This window comes from Odontomachus brunneus, unplaced genomic scaffold (genome assembly GCF_010583005.1).
Source record: "Odontomachus brunneus isolate Ranch 3 - 2012 unplaced genomic scaffold, Obru_v1 Obru_scaffold_026, whole genome shotgun sequence".
NCBI lineage: Eukaryota > Metazoa > Arthropoda > Insecta > Hymenoptera > Formicidae > Odontomachus > Odontomachus brunneus.
In genome coordinates, this window is record NW_022639476.1 from 794,173 (window position 1) to 813,321 (window position 19,149).

The window sequence follows — 19,149 nt, forward strand, 5'->3', positions numbered from 1 at the left end:
GGAGAGAAAATGGCCGCACCAATCACAAATCGAGTGTTGCACCCCTGTCGCGAGTTTAAGCGCGGAAAGCGACCTCTGGCACTAATGGCGCATGCTAGAAAATCAAATAGCATTGCCAATCTGCATGTCGATTATCATGGCTACATTTAATGACGTAGAGCTGCCATATTTTTTCTCCGTAGGGCCTGCTAGGGGGTCAATCAAATTGTTGGGGTTCGGAGATGGCTACGCAAGATGGTTTATGATAACCAAATGGTGCGCGTAATAAACAATTGAAGAAGATCAAAAGCGGGGTGCGTCGTTTCGGCAGGTATGCTCGTGTTAATCGAGCGGTCACTTCGGATCGGCGAAGGAAAAGCCTTTCACTCGAAACATCATCCTACGCGATAGGGAAACTTTACGTCACAAATTTGGTCGCGAATGGCAGTATAGTGTTGTGACGAGGTTATAAACTTGAAATTTAGGACGATACGCGGCTACGTGCAACGACGGGTATTACGTCTCTGTGATACTTGACGGAATTACGATATAGCGCGAGCGATTCGTCGTGTCGCGACGCACGAGACACCCTTTGTGATTTTGTTAAATTCCAGAATCCATCGCGAGTGCGGTGTCTCACCTCGACGCACTATTTTTACCTGCGCTTTTTTATTTACGCGCATTTCTCTTGTTGCGCGTTTTCGCCGAATATTTTAGCTATCTTTGTAGCAGTTACGTAATTTCTAACGTGAATGATCCCGGTACGATGACCGAGAGTGAAATGAATGAAGACTGTTTCGTGTACGCACGTACTCTAGCACGCTGATATATATCGGTAGGTACAGGTACACATACATACATGATTGCGCTGTATATTAACAAAAAAAGAGGAGAAAAAAATCTATTTGCTTGATATTTCCTTCGTGTGTCGAGGTGAATCAAATGTCAAATTTATTTTCTGGTTGACACCTAAAGTTGTTGTGCCACATTTGTAAACAAAATTCCTTCTTAAGCAATCAGAGTGACACAATATGTATTTACTTTTGTGAGAAATCGTGCTTCTCCAATCATCTGCCTTTTTATTCTTTCTTATTTTTGTTGTTTCTCCTTCCTTCCATTCTTGATCTTTATTGCTTCTTTGTGTTTCTTCATTTGCAATCTTCTGTGATAGAAAGCACTATATACCATGTATATAAAAAAAAAAAACAAGATTATGAGGCAACAAGACCTTGATGATAGATATAACTTTACAAAATAAAATAGAGATAAAAACTCAGAGATAAAAAAGTTGAGATTGTTAATCAGCTGAGATCTTGATATAAATAATAGATATAAAGAACAGCTATGAGACAGTTTTTCTGGAAGCAGAAATTAAAAAATTTATATAGTTAATATACTTGTATTCTTTATTATATGATAAGAAACAAAGAATAATTTACAATAAATGTCAGATTTGTGGACATATAATAGCCACAAATGCAACTTTTACTTATTTGAAATGATCATTACAGTAACCAATTGTATATTGCAGAAATTTTAATCAGTGCATAACAATGTGGTATAAGGAGGTAACGAATGCTAGTAAGAACAATGGAAATATCCTCTATAGATTGTGGTAAGGAACAATCTTATCAGCAAAGAGACATGTCAGATTCGTCACAATATCTTTACGGCCACCTTCCTCCTGATATTATGCCAAAGGGACTTCCAAATAATGGTATCAGTTGTTAGATGCTTAGAAAATATAATCACATGTATAAACATACGTATACACACAAAATGCTTTACGCAAAATACATGTATGACTCATGCAGTACATAAATATAACAAATTTCTATGTACATGTGAAGTCAAGAACATCTAAAACAAGACTAAATACCTTGTAGGCATAGGAGGAAGATTACGCCAACTCGAAGGCCTGTTCATCGGTGGCCCTGGCCAAGGTGGACGAGTAGGCCATACGATTTCCATCGAGACTCTTATCGATGTTTTGCTCGTGCTGTACGACGAATGCTGCAATTCCTCGTTACGCCGTGAAAAGACTGTTTCCGACTTTATCGAGTTTGGTATGCATTTGTTTTTGAGCGTTCAGCCTCACAATATTAGATCTGTTTACGAAGAATTTCTAAATTAGTACATACTAATGTAATAAGTTAGAGTGAAAGAAAAGGTCTGTTCTTTTTCGAGGAACTTGCTGAACTAGTGTACACTGGTGCAATAAGTTAGAGTCAATAAAATATATTTGGTTCACTTTCTGACTCATTGCGTAGTATACACTAGTTCAGGAAGTTCCTCGAAAAAGAACAGACTAAATATATACTTGTTTCACTCTAACTTATTGCATTAGTGCGGAAGTTTTTAAAAAACGAACAGACCTTATATTTCTTTAGATTATTGGTGTTATATATAAGCCTGTTCTCTTCTGAAAAACTCCCTGGTGTATACTGGTGCAGTAAGTTAGAGTGAAACAAGTATATCTTGTTTTACTAACTTTCGAAAGAGAACAGGTCTCTGCATCCTGTATTGATGCCACATTCTTCATGGATTTGTGCTTGAAAATGAATTCACGAAAGAATCGAGCTGGAATCCAAAAATTTTTTTTCCATACCTTAAAAGTCTCAAATATCCATGCATCGAATGTATCCAGCTGGCGTTTGTGTCGGTTGCATCATTGGTTTTTTTCTTACAGTAAAACCGATAGCCTCATGCATAAAGAGCTTGCAATTGACACGAGAGGACTTCGAAATTGTTAAAGTCATCGGTAGAGGTGCTTTCGGGGAAGTATGCGTCGTAAGAATGCGCGGCTCGGACAAGGTGTTCGCCATGAAGATCTTGAATAAGTGGGAGATGTTAAAGCGTGCTGAAACCGCGTGTTTCAGGGAAGAAAGGGATGTATTAGTATATGGTGATCGCAGATGGATCACGAACCTGCATTATGCCTTTCAAGATGACAATAACTTGGTAACTGATATTGATTTGCCATATCTAATGAAGCTTGTTCTTTTTCAAAGAATTTCCTGAACTAGTGTACAACGGTGCAATAAGTTAGAATGAAATAAATATAGTTTGTTTCATTCTAACTTATTGCATTAGCGTACACCAGTTCAGGAAGTCGTTCGAAAAAAGAACAGACCTCTGAAGAAAATATCGGGTAACCTGAGAATCTAACGAATCTAACGAATTTTTTCCATGTGTCGACATAGTATTTGGTCATGGATTACTATTGCGGCGGAGATTTATTAACGTTATTGAGCAAATTTGAGGACCGTCTCCCCGAAGATATGGCGCGATTCTACATAGCGGAAATGGTGCTAGCTATAGGTTCTATACATGACTTGCGCTATGTGCATCGTGACATTAAACCCGATAACGTTCTGTTAGACGCAAATGGTCATATCAGACTGGCTGACTTCGGCTCTTGCTTACGATTGTTCGAGGACGGAACGGTGCAAAGTAATGTCGCGGTCGGTACCCCGGACTACATTTCACCGGAGATATTGAGGGTAAATTTGCGCATTGTGCGCGTTTCTAAAAAAAAGTGGCATCAGATATGTGGGTATTGTTAGATGCATTATCATGTACACATCATCGCCTCATATGTGTTTGTCAGGCGATGGAGGACGGTCAGGGACAATATGGTCCGGAATGTGACTGGTGGTCCCTCGGAGTGTGTATGTACGAAATGCTGTACGGCGAAACACCTTTCTACGCAGAATCTCTAGTCGAAACTTATGGAAAGATCATGAATCACAAGGTAAACTTCCTGATGTTCCTTAACAAAATCTGGATCTTTTGATTAAATTACGTGATCTGTTCACTCATCGATGAAAGTTTGAATTTCATTTCACTACTTTTTTTTTCTCATACTTGCAGAATTGTTTTGACTTCCCTACGGACGATATGTACGATGTTTCTGAAGAAGCCAAAGATCTGATGAGAAAGCTGATTTGCAGTTCTGAATTTAGACTAGGCCAAAATGGAATCGACGACTTCAAGGTATATCTTACGCACTACGTCGTTCATCATTGTTTCTTCATCCGTGGGTGCTTCCTTGTTTCTAACGTGCGTCTTGAATGTTAGAAACATCCTTGGTTCGACGGAGTTAATTGGGATACTTTGAGAGACAGCACCGCGCCGTACATTCCTGATGTTTCATCGCCCAGTGATACGTCGAATTTCGACGTAGACGATACCGACGTTCGCACTTCCGACGCCGTTCCGCCAGCCGCAAATTCTGCCTTTTCCGCGCTTCACCTGCCGTTTGTCGGTTTTAGTTTTACACAGGGAAGGTACGAAACTCGTAGTTTTATTCACATGTAACAGAGCATTGGCGCTAACCTTCGTTAGTTAGTGATATGTTTGCTTATGTCGCTGAAATTTGCAGTTGCATATCGGATCTGGGTTGTATCTCCGCCCTATCTCAGAAAGACAAACACGTGCAAATACTCGAGGAAGAGAATGCCCGACTGATACAAACTATCGATGATATGAAAAATTCGGGTATGGCTCATTCTTCGCCCGACATTTCTCCCGACTCCAATAATGCGACTAGAAAGCTCCGAGACGAAATAAATACACTTACGAAACGCAACTGCGGTAAGATTTTATTACATTTGAGTCACGCGACACTTTCGTGCTAGTCTCAAACAATGTTGATGGAAAATCTTTTTGTTCTGCGTATAGAGTTGGAGTCGCAATTAAAATCTATGGAAGTTCCACGCGAACTACGGACATTAGATAACGGCGACATGACAAAGTTTCGCGAATTAGAGAAATTAGTTCGATGTCTACGCTTAGAGAAAGAGGAGGCTGTTAAGGACAAATTAGATGCGCAGGAGAAACTGAAACTTCAAGATAAAGAATTAAAGGACGCGCTCACACAGCGTAAACTCGCGATGGCGGAATACACGGAGGTGACGGATAAGTTATCCGAGTTGAGACAACAAAAGCAAAAATTATCGCGACAGGTTCGAGATAAGGAAGAGGAATTAGAGGTTGTAATGCAAAAAGTCGACAGTTTACGCCACGACATCCGAAAAGCCGAAAAGCTGCGTAGAGAGCTGGAAAATAGAGTCGACGAAGCGATGGCCGAGACCAGCAAGGAGAGGAAATTACGAGAACGCAGTGAGGAATATTGCAAACAGATGCAAGAGGAAACGGAGAAAATCAGACAACGTTCTCTCGGGAACGATGCCAGCGCAAATCATGCCTTGGCGACGCAAGAGATCAATAGGTTAAAGGCGGAGGTTGAGAAACTCGAGGTACAATATAACGAAAATTTGACCCAGCAACAGAGCAGGTTTAATCTTGACATTCGAAGCCTGCAAGAACAACTGCACGAAGCGGAAACCAGAAGAGAATTACTGGAGAGAGAGGTGCAACTCACGAAGGAGAAGCTAGATGCTGCGAGACTAGAAAATATTACCGATAGTGAGGAAACGATCAACGAGTTGAACAGACGTCACGAGAGAGAGAAGATCATGCTGGTCGAAGAGAATAAGAAGCTCATGTTGGAGCTTGGTGCTCTTACCGATAGTGTTAATAGACTGCAAGGTGAACGAAGACAATTGGAAGATGAATACGAGGAACTGAGGAATAAGAAAGAAGCTATCGCGCAGTGGGAAGCTCAGATCACCGAGATTATTCAGTGGGTGTCGGATGAGAAAGATGCTCGTGGATACCTGCAGGTAGGTTTGTCGCCGGTTTAACTATGACGCGTGTATCCTCTGAGATATCCATCAGTGTAAAGAGAAAGGACAATCATTTGTTTTTCGATTTCAGGCCTTAGCTACAAAGATGACGGAAGAACTGGAGTTCTTGAAGCATTCTGGTGGAGTAGGTGGTGTCGGAAGTGGAACCACCATGGCGGACAAAAATTGGCGAAATCGTCGGTCGCAGAAGCTCGACAAGATGGAGCTTTTGAACTTGCAGAGTTCCCTACAGAGCGAAATACAAGCGAAACAAGCGATTTCAGAGGAACTTACCAAGACTCGCTCGGACTTGATAGCCTCGCAAAAGTAAGTTGCACAGAGATCTTGCATCAATCGCACGCGAGAAATGAATCGGCTCTAACTTCTTCCCACCTTCTCTTTTTTTTTTAGGGAACTGAGAGATTTCAAGCAGCGGCTAGACACCATGTCGCATGAGCTGAAGCGGAAAGATATGCAAGTAAAAGAATTGCAAGCGCGTCTTGATACCGGGGATGGCTGTAAGTACATTTCAATCGACAATGCGAAAAGTAAGAAACGCACAAAGGTCCGCTCATTATATCGCTACGGGAATACCGCGTCCACCCTTATTATGCAAGTCGTAGCTGTACATGTTATGTACGTTATTTGTAAATGTGTTAATTTTTATTCAAGCATTGAACGTGCTCTAAATTCTGACTTTTTGGCATAAAAATGTTGCTGACATATATCGAGTATCTTATTCGTATTTTATTCTAATCTCGTTGAGATTCTTCTATATATTAAACTTGCATTATCGGTGACGGCTTTTGCATGCATATCTTCGAGCCAGCTTTGTGGAACTATTTTATATATATTGGTAAATAGTTGTTTATATATACACACAACAATTATTCGTTTATCAATTTATGATTATGTTCAATGTAATGTTTAATTGGTTACCTTGAAATGTGGATGAATGAAGAGATTTGTTAAATTTATGTGTTGTTGAGAACAAGTTAAAACATTCTCTAGTATTTCTTTAGTCGTTTTATTATCGTTTAAAGTGTTATCTTTACGTTTCAATTGGTTTAAAACTACACTGAAATTTCTGAACGTTACATAATCTCTATAGCGATAGAATAGTACCTTAAATAATTTACTATTTTTTTTTTTATACAATTATATTACTTTTTTTAGTCGATTACTTTTTATTATCTTACCGTAGTTATGGATGCTAAGATGGAAGTAATATGACGCACTGCGTAGTATACGCTAGTTTTTCTCGTAGATTTTTGTACAGCCTATTCGATTGTGCCATGTATAAAAATATCAGACAGTTGTTGCAAAAAATTGACCTCTCTTTAATAATTATTTTGTCTTCTGTTAATCGACAGAATGATTTGTGGGCATACCCGATAGTTTCTTCTCTAAGATCTTGTCTTTTTACATGCCATACTTTTTACATGCCACATTTTTTGCTTCCTTTATTATAAATTCGTCGAAAGTTAATCTGCGTTTCCCAATATCTCTGCTGATCCCGCTGATTTCGGACATGAGATTAAAACTCGTCATGCTTTCATCTATTATTTCCTAAACAACATTATGTAATATCCAATAAGTAAGTTTTATCAAAAGATTTGTCTTCTAACAAAGAAGAAGACAGTGAGGACTTAATTGTCGTTAATTCTCCCGACACGTCTTTCAATTATCACTGTCCTACTGACGTAGGAGCTCTATCAGAGAATCACCATTCTAACGATGAAACTAAATCCCGGTCGCGAGAAAAGCAAAGTCGTACCGCAAGTGGAACAAATATGTACATGATGCAAACGTATTAATTCGCTTGAGAATACGGGAAAACATAGCCAATGTAAATGGAAGAACAAGTAATATTATTGAGAAGATGAATTAACGATATGTATATTTTTTATTTTCAACATGTAAAACATGCACATCCACATATTTATATTCATATACATACACACAGTTGTAAAGATCGTTGCCACTACGATCATCATTCAACAGAACAACTTGATTGCCTGGTATGGCATGTGTTACACATCTAGATATTTCCAGACTACAAAATGTCTTTTGTCCGTCTGCAAGAAAATTTGTACGACTTCAGACATGCGTTAAATGTGCTTCATATATCGATTGCGAAGTACGATTCGTAGAGATCGTTATTACTGGGATCTGTGTAGCATAGTAATTCGATTCTCCAGTACGGTATGCGATTCTGATTTCTAGACTACAAAGTGCCTCTGTTTATTGGCGTAACGAGCTGCGTGTGGGGCCTCTTGTTGCTCATCTTCAAACTATATTTGTGACAGCTGTCTCATCCAGCAACACATCAAGCAAATCTCCAAACATCGTTAGCACCAAACCCCAACGTATCATCGTACATCAGCCGTCGTCACCCCTACCAGTAATGCGTGCCCCCCGCATCACGACTTGTCGCTTATTAACTAGATTCGTTCCAGTCAACACATTCATCAGTCAGAATGCCGTCGCCATCGTATCGCCGCCCGGTAAATGATGTGGCAGCAAAAGAGCGACTTTGGATTGGTTGGCCGACTGTACTGCTAATTAAACACAGCACAGCGCTATGTTTATCATTTTCTTTTCTCCGTTTTTCGTTCAAGTCAGAGGAAGGAGAGATCCTTATCTGTATCTGTCTGTCTGTCTATCTGTCTGCCTCTCTCGAGGCTCGGTCCCTCTCGAAACATAGCACTGTGTTACTTGTAATATCCCATTTTAATATGGAGACGATTGGTGTGAATTTTGTCAAGCCCAATGTCATTCTCGTCCAAGTCGTAGTGGTGTTGGTGAATTTGTTTTTTAAATTGTCTCTAGATAAAAACGATTAGCTTTAGTGATCTTCACTCCACCGGTTGACTTTTATTTTAATCGAACGATTAACAGGTACGTGTTGCGTGCACTATCTCGCTTGTTACACCACTTAAAACTCACGTATTTGACGACTTACTTTCGTTAATACAGTCTTATCCCATCTCGCGGTAGCTATGTTTCCCATAACGGAGCATGTTTATTATGTTGTTTTCGTGATACCGCTTAGACAAGCATGTCCGACAATCGTGTGTTGGAGTCCGTAGAACAATTCGTTTACGGTACAATTGTTACTTTTTGCTTAGTATTCGAAGCGCATGTTTCTCTGTTTTCTGCTAAAAAATTGTACCGTGTTTTCAGGTAAGACGTTGTTGTACGTTGCTGATATATTAATACTAGGACGACGATGTTATTTCTCACGTTCGCAACCCTTTGCAAATCTTACGAAATTTTACATCCAGCATCTACGCTCCATCATTATCGCCTGTTAATCTGATCGTTATCCTTGATCAGTTTTAGAACGTCCTACATCGCAGATGTCGTATCTCGAACACTTTCTCAAAGAAACAACAAGTAGTACGCGTCATGGAAGTGTCGACAGTGTAGAAGGTGACATCGAAGACAATCGTGCACCTAGTATTACGAGCAGCAAAAGTAATTTGTCCGAGCTTAGTATTGTAAGTATCTTGCAATGCGAATGAATTTAAGGAATCGAAAGAGATCGTAGATATTGACGTTTTACATGTTCGATGTAATGCCGTTAAAAATATTTTACACGTTTATCTTAACTTTTATTAATTAAAGTAGACGAGGTTTTCATTTTTCTCGCGAAGCAACGAGCTCACGTTTACTTTCTTTTGCGTAGGATCCAACATCGCCATTATCCCATGAACTTCTAAACAAGTCTTCATCTTCTCACGGTCAAGCTAATCTGCAACCAAAGCCAAAGTCGCATCAGTTTCTCGTACGAACATTTTCAGCGCCCACCAAGTGTAATCATTGTACGTCCTTAATGGTTGGATTAACGAGGCAAGGAGTTGTGTGCGAAGTGTGCGGCTTCGCGTGCCATATGCCTTGTTGCGATAAAGTACCGCCGATGTGTCCCGTACCTCACGATCAAAGTAATCAGAGTTCTTCTATCTCTTTTATGAAGTTTGAGTTTTAAATTGTAGTATCTTGCAAGTTCTAAACAAACTGATCGTTTCAGCCAAGCGACCATTGGGGATCGATCCTACGCGTGGGATAGGTACTGCGTACGAAGGATACGTGAAAGTGCCAAAAATGGGTGGTGTCAAGAAGGGTTGGGTGCGCCAATTCGTCGTAGTTTGCGATTTCAAGTTATTTCTCTACGATATTTCACCGGATCGCAATGCTTTGCCGTCTGTATACGTTTCGCAAGTCCTAGATATGCGGGACGAAGAATTCAGCGTTAGCTCTGTTCGTGATTCTGATGTAATACACGCTACAAAGAAGGACATTCCGTGTATATTTAGGGTAAAATTTCAATATTTTTGTCTTGTCGTACAGTAGACCGTTCATTATGTACGACAGAATTAGCTGGCATAAATTTATTCGTAGATCCTTGAAGCTAATTTTATATTCTCTCGATCATTTAAAATAATTAAAAGTCTGCTGTATATTGTACTTTTCAATCTGGAATAAATCATTATTTTATCTTGTAGATAACGACATCGCTATTAGAGCCTCCTGGATTGAGAAATCATACGCTGATGTTGGCAGATACAGAGAGCGAGAAGACAAAATGGGTAGTAGCTTTAAGTGAGCTTCATAGGATCTTAAAGAGAAATAATCTTCCAAACACAACGGTATGTTGGTTTACAATTCATGTTTGTACTCTTTGTTCATCCCATTATTGTCTCTTTATTTCATGTATTGTATATCTTGTCGCAGATTTTTAGAGCGAAGGAATTATTGGACAATACCTTGGCATTCATTAAAAATGTAATGTCAGGAGCGATTATTGATCCGGATCGTCTAGTCATTGGTACAGAGGAAGGTCTCTTCTGTTTAGATTTAGACCGTAGTGGTAAGTCACAGAAGCTATTCTAACAAAATGATGTACTTAACTCATAAAAGATTCTCAGATCATTTCCTTTTTAATTTATAAGAAATTCTTAAGGTTCTTGGGTTTTTACTAGCTATATTGGCAATTACGACAAAAACATAAATACAGTAATAATGAACTCATTATTGCTATACATTTACAGAAATTGCAAGAGTTGGGGAAGGAAAGAAGATATATCTTCTCGAATACGTTACTGAAGAACAACTAATCGTGGTATTGAGCGGAAAACAACGCCATGTACGACTGGTTCCAGTACGTGCCTTGGATGGAGATGAAGTCGAATGGATTAAGGTCGCAGAAACTAAAGGATGTATCACATTAACAACGGGAATAGTGCGCCGTAATCCGCTTACTTATTGCTTATGCGTTGCAATAAAGAAACAAGTAAGACTATTATATAGTATTTTGTCACAGTGTAACGACATAGTTTTGTATTGTTCACAGTATGTAACTCGGTACGTCTGTCGTTCTAGAATGCGTCGCAAGTCATTATTTACGAAATAACACGCACGAAAACGAGACATAAGCGTATACGCGAGTTAATGTTACCGTGTCTCGCGCAAACCTTGCAAGTTCTCTCTGAGGGACGCTTGTGCGTCGGTTACCCGTCTGGTTTTTCGATTTACAGTATCTTAGGAGATCATCATCCTATTTGTAAGTAGAAAAGTTCTTTTCTTTTTACCATACACTTGTGTTCTTTATTCTGAAAGTAATGCGTGATGTTTCACAGCTTTGGTCCATGCTGAGAATACTCTCTTAGGATTTCTCACCTACAGCGCCATAGATGCGTTACGTTGCATTGAGTTAGCGCGCGGTGAGTTTTTATTAGTCTTCCATACGCTAGCGGTATATGTCGACAGTCAAGGGAGGAAGAATCGAGACCGAGAGATTATGTATCCTGCAGTTCCTACAGCTGTTAGTAAGTATATTAGTGATCATCGACACGATTATCATCACTCTATATTCTATTATATTTTTATACTATTATCATTCCATACTCTATTACATTTTTAATACTATATATTTGACCATACCATCATCACTTTGTAGTCTATCATATTTATAACGATAAATTTGGTCGTCGCAGTCTTAATATATCTAGTATTTTTTGTCTTTGTCATCTCTGTCATTGTTAAATTTATTATATTTGTAAATTATAGGCTATTGCGAAGGATATTTATTAGTGTATAGCGAGACTCATATCGACGTGTTTGACTGTACATCTGGCGACTGGTTGCAAACTCTCAACGTGAAACGCGCCCGACCGCTAAACATCTCGGGCTCTCTTACATCTTGTGTGATAAATGATATGCCACATGTCATTTATCTGAGCAATTTACATCAGCGTAAGTATATCTCGCGCATAAATGCGCAACACGAGTCATGTTGCATTTACACGCTATTTTATTGTCGGTACTGTGTGTCGTCATTATTCATTAATCTTGTACATACCGCGATAGGAGAACTATTAAATCTGACACCACTGGATGCAAGCGGTAGGCAAATGACAAGGCCACGACGTAGGTTCTCTTTGAGAGAGGGCAATCGAGCCGTTCGCCCTACGGACAGACGTTCAAAGATGATTTCTGCACCGACAAATTTCAATCATATCAGCCATATGGGTCCAGGCAACGGGATACAGGTGTGTAAAGCTCGAAGTATCAGGTTTATACGAAACCTTCGACGACTTATGACATATACATATAATATATATGTCTTATATACCTTCTCTGTGTTGTATTACAGATACAACGTTTATTAGACCTACCAACAACATTAGAAACTGCTGATCAACAACATACAACCGGTCATCATAGTAGTTCTCATCTTCACAGTAGTCAACAGAGAGTAAGTGACGTGAATTCTGTAAAACGTAGATTTTCTCATTCTCAGATCATATTTCATTCTAATTCGTAACACTCTCTGCAAACCATGAACTCTCTTGATCTTTTCCTTTTCTTCGTAGCTATATGACTCTACGCTTCAAACACCGAGCAAACCGGCACCGCTGCCTCCTAGGCATCCCCCTTCCGATACACGTCGCTTGAGTTCGCATATGTCAAGAAACTCCGGATACTCGCCGCATAATGGTAAATTTCAACAGGATATTCTAGAGCTGTTGCAAATATTCTAGAACAACCGATTTGCCAAAGTAAGAATGTACTTCTAACGTTACAAGTGAAAACGCATTACGCATGAAAGAACATAGCGTCAATTTTTGTACAATAGTTGAGTCTAATTAGACTCGAGCACAATTCTGCATTACATTTCAAAATGCGAAATGTACGTAGGTTCAACAACATCACGAAGAGGCCCTGCACCACCACGACCAACCGCCACACCACCGTCCTTACCGCGCACTCCAGTGGACCAAATTGACTCCGAATCGGTACATTTGCGTTCACATACACCCCTCTCTCTCGGCAGTATCGCATCTTTGCATAATAAGGTACGTGAAGATGATGACGAGGATGACTTTCGCAAATGTAATCTCGCAAATGCCTATTACAATTTATTGGACTTGTGTATTTATTGTGGCCCTGAAAATATGAATTGTACATTTGCAGATGTAATTTATGCGTGTATTTTTTATTGAGCGAAAGAATAGACCGTAGACTCAAACTCATTTGCCTTATATTATATTGAAATATAATATATATGATATTTTGTTATCGCAAATGTATCGTAAATAATGTAACTTATGTGTGTATGTATTGTTCACATAGGAACATCCATCTGGTGGGAGCCCCAGACACTCGATAGCTTCGAACAACAGTTCAAACCCATCGACACCACCGAGTCCCGCCCACGATCATGGATCATCGTCGTATGATTCATAAATTTATTTAACGCTTATGGAGACCTAGTTAGACGGTATGTATCTAGTGCATACTCGAGAAATGATCTATTTATCGGATATATACGTATGCGCGCGCGTCCCTATAATATATACAGACTGTTTCGAGACAACATCGACATCGATTGCGAATTGGTGGAGGCTGACATAGCTGCTTTTGAAAGCAAAGAAGTCACGTTTCGCTGCTGAAAAAAAACAAATTTGTACGTGAAGCATCAGTAAGCTAGGCAATCTGACCTTAGTTCCCCGATAGAGTAGCCGTCGCAATGGGCTTCCACACGAAGATTAATCTAAAGTAATGAGCTGGATTGTTTTCCATCTTCTGTCTTTGATGTAAGATAAACGTGAAGGCTTACCGCAAACCTGGTGGCCTAAATACCGCCTAATGCAGAGATGCTTTTGATACAATTTTGTCGTTTGTTTCTTCGTCATCGTCGATCAATCCTCGAACGTTAACAGTGTTGTCTCGAATCACAATATATATATATATATATATATATATATATATATATATATATATATATATATATATATATATATATATATATATATATATATATATATATATATATATATATATATATATATATATATATATATATATATATATATATATATATATATATATATATATATATATATATATATATATATATATATATATATATATATATATATATATATATATATATATATATATATATATATATATATATATATATATATATATATATATATATATATGTATGTATGTATACATATACATATACGTATGTTAAGCTTATTTTTTATTTTGCTTTTTCGTTCTCCGTAAATTTTCTTGTTAATAACGGGTTTTTATATAATCATAACGTTGAATTAATGAACGATCAGTGCTGGAAACTTGATTACTTGACAATTCCAAGCTTAATTGGTGAAATTCGCGAGCCTAACATATATAGTTATATATTTATGATGTACTTTTTGCAGAATCACAGTGCACTTATTTGTTCTTTGAACAGAACAGTCGAATCGCGGTATTGTCTTATCGTCGTGCAATATGATTACACATATTTAATGTTATACGATATATAAGACAAACAAGTATGATAATCATGCGCTTTGACAAATAAACGCGCTATTCAGTTGTTTACACGAACGACAGAGTAAATCTTCACGAGATGCAACAGTGCGTTTAATATCTTTCTGATGATTAAGAGTTTAATGTAATAATTTATATTTATATGACTTAACGAGAAAAAAATTATTGCAATCGTAAATTATTGTAAATATTTTATATACTCAAGGATCGTTCAGTCCGCTTTTCGATGCCATATTTTATCTTTTTTTTCCTTTTTTTAGTAGTTTTTTTTTCATTCTTTACATCAACGGAAATAATTTCACATTTGAATGTTTCACAAAATTGAAATGTCAGTCAAATTAACTAGCAATAAAATTTAAACTATTTAATGTATTGTACGCGTATTCTGGACTTTAGGTGAGATACAGTAGCTGCGAGCGTATAAATATACTTAACAAAATCCGTCGTTATGCCCGGAATAGCTGCGCGATTTTATTACATGTTGTAGCTGCGCGGGTAGTTGGTATGCCGATTACGAGATATTAACACCGGTTTTCCTATAATAAATTCAGCGTATACCGCAGCCCGCCCCACCGACATTCTCGAATCTCCGAGTTACGTTTAATCAAAATCCAATCTTGTCGCCCCGGAATTGCTTCTTGCGTGCGCGCGACTATTCCCGACTTAACAACGTATAACAAATTAGATAGAGCGCGGAATCGATTCGATGCCTTATGACTAAGTGTTTTCTATCGCGTCATAATGCACTAATGTATAATGGTATTATTCGACGTGTGAATAGTAGAACGATCGTGTAATGTGTTGCGAAAGCTCCTGATGATAATAAGTAGCTGTTAAGAGAGAGGTCATTTGCACTCACATCCACGTGGCGTAGATATATATATATATATATATATATATATATATATATATATATTCGCGTCGTGTCGAGGAAGTATGCGGCAAAGGAAATATGTATCGTGTGTATCGAGTTACCCCCCAACCCCCGCCTCCAACAGGAAATAGAACGAGCATTGTCCTTGGACGATTTATCCGTTCATTCTTTGATCGAAGATGTAATTACCAATTAACAGAATTTTAGCGCGGATCATTTTACAATGATAGTGTGTCGTAGGAAAGGAATGATTATGTACACACACACATACATACATACATACATACACACACATACATACGCGTGCGTACACATACGCATACATACATACAGCCTGACGATTCCTAAAGATATAAAGGATTACAAGTTAAATATGTTTAAGTGCAATGTATCGAAACTAGGGACAATGTTAATAATGACGAAAAGGCGACGAAGAAATATTTTCATTGAGTCAGGACGCCCTAAATTGTTCTCTTGTAAATTAGTGTATGCGGATTAGGTTTTAAGTAACGTAAACGCGTATGTTATGAGACTACAATGCTTTCGTTACTTTTATAACGAGTGGGTAAAGTGCCAGTACGCAAGGTGTAAGACCAAATGGAACTAATTTATTTCGAACAAGTATATATTCATGTTTCGTGTAATTAACAATTTATATGATTACTATATATCGGTTTCTTATAGCTATATCTAAGAATATAAGAGATGCAAGCGAAACTAAATAATTCGAGGAGAGAGTAAAAAAAGAAAGAAACCTTGAAACACTTAAACAAGTTGTGTACGTTTATGAAAGATCTATATATATAATATATATATACATACATTTATATGTATATTTATTAAAAAGACAACTATGAGAAAATCATAAGGGTTGTTACAACAAGACAACTGTCTCAGGACTCTATGCCAGTAGCTTAAGTACGGAATAACATTACTCAGTGATCAAGAGACTCGAGCAAACTGCTGACAACAAAGTTTCGGCATTTTATCGTCACGCAAAAAAACGCACGATATAACGATCTTTCTTATACATATATATATTTAAACAAAAGAAAAACGAGAGAATGCAACAAATAGTAGCGTCGCTAGTGTTAGTTTATTATCGTTGTAATAATTGAGCCTCGACTGCGCTCTCTCTGTAGTGAGGTCTGATCTGACCGAATCGAAACCCAATTGTTGCTACTCGTTTTTTCTTCTTTTTTTACTTGGAATCCTCTTAATTCTCCCGCGTGATTTTCATTCGCCACGAAGACATATAAGAAGGAAAGAAAAACAAAAAGTAGATAGACGATCGATATCGGAGTGTGATGCGCGTGACATACAAAACGTTCGAGATCAAAAGTGAGATCTCGCTATAGCAGTTACTCTTCTAATCAAATTCAGTGATAGCAGTTGAGAATAAACATCGAAAACAAAAAAAAAAAACGAAGTTCTCCGAATGTTTCCGCATACGCGGGGCGTCCGGTTACATTTCTGATTGTAATTTCAAGTCCGTTACATTGTACACGTGTTTTGTGACTCAGTTCTGAGGCTCCTGGCTCCTCCTCGCCGCAGAACTTTTGATTAATGACGTCAAAGACGAGACGATAAAAATGTTTGCAGAACACGTTGAAATAAAGAAAAAGATATACTTGCAATCGATCGGGCACATCTGTAAAATAGTACTAGTAATAATGTAAAATAGTACGCTTCCCTTTTGCTCTAACCACCAATTAATTACTGTAAAATTAACGTGACACGCAACCTACCCTTTTTATTTTCAGTCCCGAAAGTACGTTTTATGAATATACCCCTTTATTTCAGCATATTTCGCAAGAATTTTCGGCATATGTTTTCTCGCTTCTGATGTTACCAAACAACAGTTCTGCGACGAGGAGAAGCCAGGTGGAGCCTTAAACGAGGAAACCTGCACGGATACGCGAAATTGATAAGTGTTGACTGACGTACAAGCGTACATCGATCGAGAGAGGCGCAGCATATACGAGAAACGTCGCGACGCTCAATTACGAGCATACGATTACGTACTTTGAGCACTCTCTCACACACACGTTATAAATAACAGTTATTACAATGGCTACAGACCTAAAATAGCCTTATTCTAAATGGACAGGAGAAATGTCAATACTAAAGAGACGATCGGTATTGATACGTCATAGAGAAAGGAGAAAAAAAAACCGTATATACGCACTGTTGTCCGTACTGAAGTAAAAATGGAAGTGAATTTTAGAGAGTGAAGAACTTGCAATCGAGATATACATGATAACGAGAGCGTATCGCTGTACTTACACTTGAATAGAATCCAATGATCCGCCTATCTTCCGTTATTGTTACTTAAGGGTTTTTAAGATGAGAGATATTGACTGTTCATAATTTTGTTGTCTCGTCATTTTGTCAAGTCTGGCGATCGGTGCATCGAAAGGACACACGAAAGGAATTGTCATTCCTGTATATAGCATTGATTTCATATCTTTGTAAATAACTCGAGATTTCGGTCTACTTCTCTCTCTGTCTCTCTCAAGTCCGTTCAGGACACACAATATTCCCTCAGCGATCACAATTGATTTTACGAGAGCCTACCAATTATTATTATTTATATATTGGCCATACTGGTCTACGGGGCTACTGAGAAGAAGAAGAAAAAGAAGAAGCAGAAGATGAAAAAAGGGATATTATCCGGTTTTGTCGTTTTATATGTATAGAAAATGACGATATCATTATACATACATTATTTTTACCGAGTAATCGAAATGTACGGCATTCTGCGCGACAATAGATTATGTATTATGTATACAGATTGTACGAATGACTAGCATTTTTTACATAAGCGGGTAGTTATCTTTTTAACCCTGTATAACCCAGCATAATTTCCAAGTGACGATCTTCAGGGCCAGGGAATTGTCAGGTTGCTCCAGCAGATACCGGTTGATCGACTCTTTTCACGGTGATTTTATCCAAAAGTAATATCGTAGGGGAAAACGGCGTCAATTACTTGTCGTATATATGGAACAAGAACTACGAAATTCTATAATAATAATAATAATAATTGGGTTATAGAGGGTCGAAGAAACAGCGTTTTAGGTACTCTATTGTTAATCTGTATCAACATACGAACAATACGATTATATTATTCGTCACTTCGCAAGCAATTAGACTTAGCGCCTTCTCTCTCTCTTCATGTTATTTATAACATACGCATTGTTTGCAATATTTATTAAAGAACATATAGCAAAATATTATTTGCGCCTTGGATGAGAGTTGTACTTTATTGTAAATTATCGCGTGCGAGCTATATTATTAGCCAGAAAGGAGACCAAACTATGTATTTAGTAACTCGCCGTAACAAACGCCTGTGTATGTAGATTTTATAGTATTTATATTGTTTGTCTTATCCTTCCTCTCGTATCAGTCTACCAAAAAAGAAGGTAGCGAGACGTACATTATATTTTTTATTTTATCCATTGGAAATTTTCATTTTCCTGTGTAGACGAATCATATTAATAAAAATAAAAGCTTATACATTCTCGTAGTTTTGAATATCTCCCGATCATACTAATCGATAGATTTTTTAATAAGCTGAAAAGTTTCCTCATTTGTTCCTTATTGGGAGAGGAGCCATTTTCCTTCTCTTATTGTTTCCAAGTGATATTTGTAGATTAGTTAACACGGGATATTTGTAGATTAATTAACACATTAATCAATATTCATTAACACGCAAACTTTTTTAATGTTGGGTTAAGCTTCTATTGAATGTGAATT

General features: G+C 37.9%; 1 protein-coding gene across 5 annotated transcripts; it reads left to right on the forward strand.

Annotated features, from left to right (window-relative positions):
* The first annotated feature begins 171 nt into the window (after window positions 1-171).
* Window positions 172-18,640, forward strand: LOC116842679 (serine/threonine-protein kinase Genghis Khan). 5 transcript variants are annotated; one of them, XM_032812231.1, is made up of 28 exons: window positions 172-814; window positions 1,511-1,696; window positions 1,866-2,045; window positions 2,669-2,940; window positions 3,183-3,482; window positions 3,590-3,733; window positions 3,853-3,975; window positions 4,060-4,268; window positions 4,364-4,575; window positions 4,663-5,666; window positions 5,761-5,996; window positions 6,081-6,187; window positions 7,979-8,176; window positions 9,009-9,172; window positions 9,361-9,616; window positions 9,703-9,989; window positions 10,178-10,321; window positions 10,407-10,542; window positions 10,724-10,965; window positions 11,055-11,235; window positions 11,312-11,500; window positions 11,742-11,927; window positions 12,042-12,223; window positions 12,328-12,429; window positions 12,548-12,671; window positions 12,873-13,030; window positions 13,308-13,455; window positions 17,197-18,640. In XM_032812231.1, the coding sequence occupies exons 2-27, from the start codon at window positions 1,555-1,557 to the stop codon at window positions 13,419-13,421; spliced, it is 5,592 nt and encodes a 1,863-aa protein (XP_032668122.1). In that variant the 5' UTR covers window positions 172-814; window positions 1,511-1,554; the 3' UTR covers window positions 13,422-13,455; window positions 17,197-18,640. The 5 variants fall into 5 exon arrangements, with proteins under 5 accessions (XP_032668122.1, XP_032668123.1, XP_032668124.1 ...); XM_032812229.1 differs by lacking the exon at window positions 17,197-18,640 and having other exon boundaries at window positions 188-310; window positions 594-814; window positions 13,308-13,421; XM_032812230.1 differs by lacking the exon at window positions 17,197-18,640 and having other exon boundaries at window positions 173-310; window positions 13,308-13,421.
* Window positions 18,641-19,149: the final 509 nt, after the last annotated feature.